This window comes from Lactuca saligna, chromosome 9 (genome assembly GCF_052625555.1).
Source record: "Lactuca saligna cultivar CGN05327 chromosome 9, ASM5262555v1, whole genome shotgun sequence".
NCBI classification, from domain to species: Eukaryota; Viridiplantae; Streptophyta; class Magnoliopsida; order Asterales; family Asteraceae; genus Lactuca; species Lactuca saligna.
The window spans coordinates 159,315,702-159,324,517 of NC_136425.1; the positions used below are offsets into that span (position 1 = coordinate 159,315,702).

General features: G+C 31.1%; 2 protein-coding genes and 1 non-coding gene across 3 annotated transcripts; 2 read left to right on the forward strand and 1 right to left on the reverse strand.

Annotated features, from left to right (window-relative positions):
- Positions 1–203: 203 nt before the first annotated feature.
- On the reverse strand, positions 204–275 carry TRNAT-UGU (transfer RNA threonine (anticodon UGU)). Its single transcript has one exon. It is a non-coding gene; the product is annotated as a tRNA-Thr (tRNA).
- Positions 276–348: 73 nt separating this feature from the next.
- Positions 349–2,100, forward strand: LOC145013996 (putative exonuclease domain-containing protein At3g15140). Its single transcript, XM_078972345.1, has 6 exons — positions 349–656; positions 765–967; positions 1,065–1,145; positions 1,264–1,389; positions 1,463–1,586; positions 1,707–2,100. The coding sequence occupies exons 1-6, from the start codon at positions 384–386 to the stop codon at positions 1,905–1,907; spliced, it is 1,008 nt and encodes a 335-aa protein (XP_078828471.1). The 5' UTR covers positions 349–383; the 3' UTR covers positions 1,908–2,100.
- Positions 2,101–4,539: 2,439 nt separating this feature from the next.
- LOC145018384 (putative exonuclease domain-containing protein At3g15140) lies at positions 4,540–5,498 on the forward strand. The gene is made up of 5 exons (XM_078976279.1): positions 4,540–4,565; positions 4,662–4,742; positions 4,870–4,995; positions 5,069–5,192; positions 5,298–5,498. The coding sequence occupies exons 1-5, from the start codon at positions 4,540–4,542 to the stop codon at positions 5,496–5,498; spliced, it is 558 nt and encodes a 185-aa protein (XP_078832405.1).
- Positions 5,499–8,816: the final 3,318 nt, after the last annotated feature.

An 8,816-nucleotide genomic window follows, 5' to 3' on the forward strand; every position in this document is an offset into this window, starting at 1 on the left:
AGATAACTTTAATTTTAAAAATTGAAACAAATAAAAAATTAACAAGTGGATAATATTTATTTCAAAAATACCATTAAATTACAAGTGTCAAAAACTAGTGAGAGATTCACATGTGACAAAAAAAAAATCGTTTATTAAGTAGGATCCTATATATTTTGCCAAAATATTAATGTTGCAATTAAAGAATAAAAACAAAGATAAAATGCCCCCATGCAGGATCGAACTACAGACCTCCAGTTTACAAGACTGGCGCTCTACCACTGAGCTATAGGGGCTTTGTGTGCTGTTTTTTTGTACAGAGTATTATTATTTCGAAATTCATGTATGGGTCGTTAAACCCTCTTACAATCATCGTCTTGTTGAAAGTTTGAAACGTATCCGGAATGGAGGTTTTGAAGATGGCGAATTCTAGGGTTTCTCTGCTTCGCCATAGTTTGAACTCCTTTTTTCCACCTTCTGCTACCTCTACATTTTCTCTCTCTATCTTACCTACCCGTAGATTCATCGTCTCCGCTTCCATTTCTTCAAAAGAAGCATTTGTTGATTCGCTGTCATCGCAACAAGCTGCAACTCCGTTCGCCGATTCTGAAAACCCTAAATTGAGAAATCGATGGAAACCAATGTGTTTGTATTACACCCAAGACAAATGCACAATGGTAAATTTCTCAATTCGTGTATTTCATCCATACGATCTATACATATTGTGTTTTTACAAAATTATAAAATTGATGCAAGATTCGTCTTTTTTTTCCCCTGTGCATCAGCTGCAAGATTCGTCTCACCTACAGAAATTCAATCATAGTTTTTCTTTGGAAAATGAATTAAACACCACCAAGTACAAGAACAAGCACTCTGAGCATTTTGATTTCTTCCTTGTGCTTGATTTAGAGGGAAAAGTTGAGATTCTTGAGTTTCCTGTTCTAATGATTGATGCCAAAACCATGAATGTCGTAGCATTCTTTCACAGGTTTTTCATTGATTTTTTAGGCTTCATATACCCAAATTCTTTCATTATTGATTTATCCCTGTAAACATATCTCATTTTTTTAAAACTTCTGTTCCAGATTTGTCAGGCCTTCAGAAATGAGGGAAGAAAGAATCAACGAATACATTGAAGGAAAGTATGGAAAACTAGGAGTTGACAGGTATAATTTTTGACTATGAATGATTCTTCAATTATAATATTCATGTAAAATCTTGCTATAATTTTTGCTAAATTGTTTTCTATTTAACATCTTTGCAAAAAAACTCATCTGTTTACAGGGTTTGGCATGATACAGCTATTCCATTTACAGATGTTATAGAACAATTTGAAGAATGGATGACAAAACATAACTTGTGCTCCAATGATCTTTGTGGGCCCCTTCCTCGAGCTGCTTTTGTAACATGGTAAAAGTTCCTAATTCTTTACTAAAATGGAATTTGGTATATGCTAACTTCATCATATAATTATGTGTAAAAGTGGGAATTGGGATATAAAGACGAAAATACCCCAACAATGCAAAGTGTCGAAAATGAAGCTACCTTCATACTTCATGGAATGGATCAACTTGAAGGACATATATCTCAACTTTTATAAGAGGAGGGTGAGTATGACCTATGAATTATGAACTATGAACTATGAAGCATGTATTTTAAAATTAAAATTAAAATTAAAATTTATCTTTCTTCGGTATAAAAATTTATTTATTTTTGAATGATTTTAGGCGGCTGGAATGCGTACAATGATGAACGAATTGAATATAACGTTGTTAGGGAGTCACCATCTTGGCATTGATGACACGAAGAACATAGCAAGAGTGTTGCAACGTATGCTTATGGATGGTGCAATTTTGAAAATTACTGCAAAGAGAAATCCACAAGTTCAAGAAAAAGTTGAATTCCTCTTTGAAAATCGTATCAAATAAGTATCCTGTCTAGCCCATTTTGTCACGCATGACATGACATAACATGACATAATGTGTTGTACTGGTTGTCATAATTCATTAGACTGAGATTGATGTGATGTGATTTATTGATGTCATAGGCAAAAGGTGGAACAGAGTGAGGTATATTCACTCTTAATCTATTGTTTGTATAAATGATCCTAAACATCGAAAATAGTCTTAGAAAGGAGTAACTGTAGTATTGTTAGATAGTTAGACAATGATTTTATTCGAAAGTAAGGGAGACAACGATAGTGGTCTAGTGTTCTGAAGTGATTGATATAAATATTTTCATTTATTCCATGTTGGTTGTATTAGTCTAATTGTATTTTAAAGAAAATTGATGACAACTTAAGAGTTGATGACATGATACCTCATAAAGTTTTAATCTAAAGTATGAAATCAAGTTTTAATCTAAAATATGAAATAAATTACACGTGAACATTGTTTTTTTGTTTTTTTTTTTTTTTTGTTTTTTGTTTTTTGTTTTTGTTTTTTTTTTTTTTTTGTTTTTTTTGTTTTTTTTGAAAATTAGTGGGTTTGGTTTGTGTGTAAAATAAGTGTCTTTCTTGCCTATTGTATTAAGTGTTACATGACATAACATATGATAATATGTTGTCTAGTGTTTTGAAATATGGATGCATGACATAGATTGTTAATGTTACCATAAAAATATAGAATCAACAAAATAAATATACTTAGCAAATGAAAATGTAATTAAATGTAAATACAAGAATCAATTCACAAGAAAAACAGTTAAAATACTAAACAAAAATTAATTGTTAAAGAGTTAAACTCAAATTAATAGATTCAATTATTAAATAAAATAAATAAATAAATAAATAATAATAAAAGTTAAAATCAAAATTAATATATAAAATTAATTTAATTAGTCAAGGAGACCCAAGAGCTTTAAGGTCCAATCTTTTCACCATTATATATATATATATATATATATATATATATATATATATATATATATATATATATATATATATATAGAGAGAGAGAGAGAGAGAGAGAGAAAGAGAGAGAGAGAGAGAGAGTTCAATTAAGAAAAAAAAGGTTGAGAATGAGGGAACCATTCTTAGTCAATCATTTAATGAGCTTAAAAAATGCACGGTGGCAAACTTGTAAATAATTCAAATACATTAATCAAAGGATACGATTTACCACCACCATTACAGATCCAACTCCGATTAGGGTTATCGTCACCATCTTAGACAACGACGGCCTCGAACTTCATCTTTGTCCTTCTCCGACGACCGCTAATAGAAAATAAGCAGCGTTACAGGGGTTCGATTTTCATGGCAACCACTAGTGTAATGGGAACAGAATGTGAAGTTGGAGTAGGAGCAGATGACCACGCCGACAATGAAAAACCACTACATTGTAGCTTTCTATAATCAATAGGACCACCATCTCTAGAGGAACACTCTCCACCAGCCAAAGTATCATGTTTTTAACATTTCTAAATAATAATTAACTTGTATGCAGTCCAACTGTTTGATGAAATGCATAAACTAAATTACCATGTTATATTCACATATGAATATGTTTTCTCATATAAATCAATATATGATTATTAAAAACACAAAACAAATATGCAAGTCTGTATGTTATCCATATGTGAATAACATATAAAAATTATACATATTTGTGAAAATACCTTGTAAATATTCATAAGTGAATATATTCACAAGTGAATATACTTTGTAATATTCATTTGCGAATATATCATCTAATATTCATAAGTGAATATACTATGTAATATTCACATATGATATATCATGTAATACTATGTAATATTCACATATGAAGAAATAATTTAATATTCATAAGTAAATATACCATGTAATATTCACAAGTGAATATACTATGTTAATATTCACAAGTGAATGCATCGTCTAATATTTAAATATGAATATACTATGTTTATTATATGCTATATTCATATATGAATGATACTTCAATAGTAAAAAAAAAATTAATCATACTTTTTATTCATAAGTGAATAATGAATGTATTCTAATAAATCTGAAACATTTTTATTCACTTATGAATAACGATAGTTAAAAATATTTTAAAAAATTGTTTTATTTTATTTTGTAACTCGAAAGTTATGATTGAAATTCCAACATAGTACGAAAAGGAGAAGCAAGATTGAGCATCGTCTGTAGTCAAGAAGCCCTAGAGTTCAATATTATTTCGTGGAAACACAGAAGTTTCGATTAGTACTTAGGATGAAGAGATAACATATGGAATCATTATCCAAGCCCTATTTCGTTGATGATTCTGGGACGTAATCATCTTAAGGGGGAGATAATTGTAACGTCCGTAGATCAGGGCTAGTCAATTTAAAGACAAGAAACATCAAAAATGACTTTTTGATAGAAGATTATTTCGGAGGATTAGTCTTAACTAAGTTGTATATGTTACAAGGATTCCGTACATATAAAGAACGTTGAAATCTGAGTTATAACGAAGAAGTTATGACCTGTCGAAGTTTTGCGACAGAACCGACACGACACAGCGCGACGTAAATAGTGAATTTACGTTAGAGTGATATTTGGCCTTAGCGATCTAAATAAAAGTCGTAGAATACGTTAAACCGATGGATGTCGTAGCATTCTTTCACAGGTTTTTCATTGATTTTTTAGGCTTCATATACCCAAATTCTTTCATTATTGATTTATTCCTGTAAACATATCTCATTTTTCTAAACTTCTGTTCCAGATTTGTCAGGCCTTCAGAAATGAGTGAAGAAAGAATCAACGAATACATCGAAGGAAAGTATGGAAAACTAGGAGTTGACAGGTATGCTGATATTCTTTTTGACTATGAATGATTCTTCAATTATAATATTCATGGTAAAAGCTTGCTATAATTTTTGCTAAATTGTTTTCTATTTAAAATCTTTACAAATAAACTCGTTTGTTTACAGGGTTTGGTATGATACAGCTATTCTATTTACAGACGTTATAGAACAATTTGAAGAATGTATGACAAAACATAACTTGTGCTCCATTGATCTTTGTGGGCCCCTTACTCGAGCTGCTTTTGTAACATGGTAAAAGTTCCTAATTCTTTACTAAAATGGAATTTGGTATATGCTAACTTGATCATATAATTATGTGTAAAAGCGGTAATTGGGATATAACGACGAAAATACCCCAACAATGTAAAGTGTCGAAAATGAAGCTACCCTCATACGTCATGGAATGGATCAACTTGAAGGACATATATCTCAACTTTTATAAGACGAGGGTGAGTATGAACTATGAACTATGAACTATGAAGCACGTATTTTAAAATTAAAATCTGATTTTATCTTTCTTCGGTATAAAAAATTATTTTTTTGAATGATTTTAGGCGGCTGGAATGCGTACCATGATGAACGAATTGAACATACCGTTGTTAGGGAGTCACCATCTTGGCATTGATGACACGAAGAACATAGCAAGAGTGTTTCAACGTATGCTTACGGATGGTGCAATTTTGAAAGTTACTGTAAAGAGAAATCCACAAGTTCATGAAAAAGTTGAATTCCTCTTTGAAAATCGTATCAAATAAGTATCCTGTCTAGCTCATTTTGTCACGCATGACATGACATAACATGATATAATATGTTGTACTGGTTGTCATAATTCATTAGACTGAGATTGATGTGATGTGATTTATTGATGTCATAGCTAAAAGGTGGAACAGAGTGAGGCATATTCACTTTTAATCTATCGTTTGTATAAATGATCCTAAACATCGAAAATAGTGTTAGAAAAGAGTAACTGTAGTATTGTTAGATAGTTAGACAATGATTTTATTCGAAAGTAAGGCAGACAACCTTAGTGGTCTAGTTTTCTGAAGTGATTGGTATACATATTTTCATTTATTCCATGTTGGTTGTATTAGTCTAATTGTACTTTAAAGAAAATCGATAACAACTTAAGAGTTGATGACATGATACGTCATAAAGTTTTAATCTAAAGTATGAAATAAAGTTTTAATCTAAAGTATGAAATAAATTACATGTGAAAATTGTTTTTGTTTTTGTTTTTTGTTTTTTGTTATTTGTTATTTGTTTTTTTTGTTTTTTTTTGCTTTTTGAATATTAGTGGGTTTGGTTTGTGTGTAAAATAAATGTCTTTCTTGCCTATTGTATTAAGTGTTACATGACATAACATATGATAATATGTTGTTTTGACATTTGGACGCATGAGAGAGATTGTTATTGTTACAATAAAAATATAGAATCAACAAAATAAATATATTTAGCAAATGAAAATGTAATTAAATGTAAATACAAGAATTAAGTCACAAGAAAAATAGTTAAAATACTAAACAAAAATTAATTGTTTAAGAGTTAAAATCAAATTAATAGATTCAATTATTAAATAAAAGTTAAAATAAGAATTAATATATAAATATAATTTAATTAGTCAAGGAGACCCAAGAGCTTTAAGGCCCAATCTTTTGACCATTATATATATATATATATATATATATATATATATATATATATATATATATATATATAGAGAGAGAGAGAGAGAGAGAGTTCAATTAAGAAAAAAAGGTTGAGAATGAGGGAACCATTTCCAATCAATCATTTAATGAGCTTAAAAAATGCACGATGGCAAACTTGTAAATAATTCAAATACATTAATCAAAGGATACGATTTAGCGCCACCATTGCAGATCCAACTCCGATTAGAGTTATCGTCACCATCTTAGACAACGACGACCTCGAACTTCATCTTTGTCCTTCTCCGACGACCGCTAATAGAAAATATGCAGCGTTACAGGGGTTCGATTTTCATGGCAACCACTAGTGTAATGAGAACAGAATGTGAGGTTAGAGTAGGAGCAGATGACGTTGCCGACGATGAAAAACCACCACATTGTAGCTTCCTACAATCAACAGGACCACCATCCCTAGAGGAACACTCCCCACGAGCCAAAGTATCATGTTTTTAACATTTTTAAAAAAAATTAACTTGTATGCACTCCAACTGTTTGATGAAATGCATAAACTAAATTACCACGTTGTATTCACATATGAATATGTTTTCTCACCTGAATCAATATATGATTATTAAAAACACAAAACAAATATGCAAGTTTGTATGTTATCCATATGTGAATAACATATAAAAATTATACATATTTGTGAAAAATACCTTGTAATATTCATAAATGAATATATTCACAAGTGAATATACTTTGTAATATTCATTTGCGAATATATCATCTAATATTCATAAGTGAATATACTATGTAATATTCACATATGATATATCATGTAATACTATGTAATATACACATATGAAGATATAATTTACAAGTGAATGCATTGTCTAATATTTAAATACGAATATACTATGTTTATTATATGATATATTTATATTTGAATGATACTTAAATTGTAAAAAAAAAATTAATCATACTTTTTCTTCATAGGTGAATAACGTATGTACTCTAATAAAACCTAAAACATTTTTATTCACTTATGAATAACGATAGCTGAAAATATTTAAAAGAATTGTTTTATTTTATTTTGTAACTCGAAAGTTATGATTGAAATTCCAACTTAATACGAAAAGCAGAAGCAAGATTGAGCATCGTTTGTAGTCAAGAAGCCCTAGAGTTAAATACTATTTCGAGGAAACATAGAAGTTACGATTAGTACTTAGGATGAAGATATAACGTATGGAATCATTATCCAAGCCCTATTTTGTTGATGATTTCGGGATGTAATCATCCTAAGGGGGAGATAATTGTAACGCCCGTAGATTAGGGCTAGTCAATTTAAAGACAAGGAATACCAAAAATGACTTTTTGATAGAAGATTATTTAGGAGGATTAGTCTTAACTAAGTTGTAATATATGCTACAAGGATTTCGTACATATAAAGAACGTTGAAATCTGAGTTATAACGAATAAGTTATGACCTGTCGAAGTTTTGCGACAGAATCGGCATGACACAGCGCGACGTAAATAGTGAATTTACGTTAGAGTGATATTTGGCCTTAGTGATCTAAATGAAAGTCGTAGAATACGTTAAAGTTTAAACCGAGAGCGTGCATAAAAAGAATGTCCAAATCTCACTCCGTATAAGGAAGTTATGATTTTTCTAAGTTTCAGTTTAGCAGTATGCAACCCGAAATTCGAATATGAGATCGACAGATTTCTAGCCTAAACAATCTAAATGTGAATCGAAGATCTCGTCGATAGTAGTTCAACGTTAAAAAGACAAACGAAAACGGACGTCGGATGAAGAAGTTACGAGTTTATAACGGAGTTTTCTTGTCCCGGCCTACTAAAAATAATATAATAAAAATTAAATTCAAAATTAGCCGATGAAGTCTAAACGAAAGTTGTAGATCTTGTTTTTACCTACGCGTGGAAAAAAGAACATCGAAAACGGAGCTCGTATGCGAAAGTTATAAATTTCTAAAGTTCAGGGCGCGAACCCCAATATTGTGTCAGAGTTCACAATGAACATAGTGTTCACGACGTGAACTCAGTATTTATGACTTCTGGAGCCTGACAGGCGTAACTTGCGATGGCGCATGCAGTGATGATCAAGCCCATGACGATAAAATACTGTTCACGACGTGAAAATCAAGAAAACATCCCTATAAATAGATTTGAAGGAGCAGCCGACCAATGTTGCTAAATCCCCCTTCTCTCACCCATATTACCTCAATTTACGTGCAAAGAAGTACCCCCGAAGCTCCGATATCATCCCGAGACCTGAAGTGAGTCCCGACGCTTCGAAGATCCCGAGAAGAAAAGAGTTTTCTAGCCGAAACTCTGCCCACGAGAAGTCCGGTGTGTGAAGATATCTCGGTTTCACCAAAGAGTTGCTACTTGGAGAGCCGTAGTGCTGCC

Coding starts and splice junctions, on each gene's coding strand:
- LOC145013996 (XM_078972345.1), top strand. CDS start 384: ATGGAGGTTTTGAAGATGGCGAATTCTAGGGTTTCTCTGCTTCGCCAT. Junction 657..764: donor CCCAAGACAAATGCACAATG/GTAAATTTCTCA, acceptor CCTGTGCATCAG/CTGCAAGATTCGTCTCACCT. Junction 1,390..1,462: donor CGAGCTGCTTTTGTAACATG/GTAAAAGTTCCT, acceptor TATGTGTAAAAG/TGGGAATTGGGATATAAAGA.
- LOC145018384 (XM_078976279.1), top strand. CDS start 4,540: ATGGATGTCGTAGCATTCTTTCACAG. Junction 4,566..4,661: donor GTCGTAGCATTCTTTCACAG/GTTTTTCATTGA, acceptor CTTCTGTTCCAG/ATTTGTCAGGCCTTCAGAAA. Junction 4,996..5,068: donor CGAGCTGCTTTTGTAACATG/GTAAAAGTTCCT, acceptor TATGTGTAAAAG/CGGTAATTGGGATATAACGA.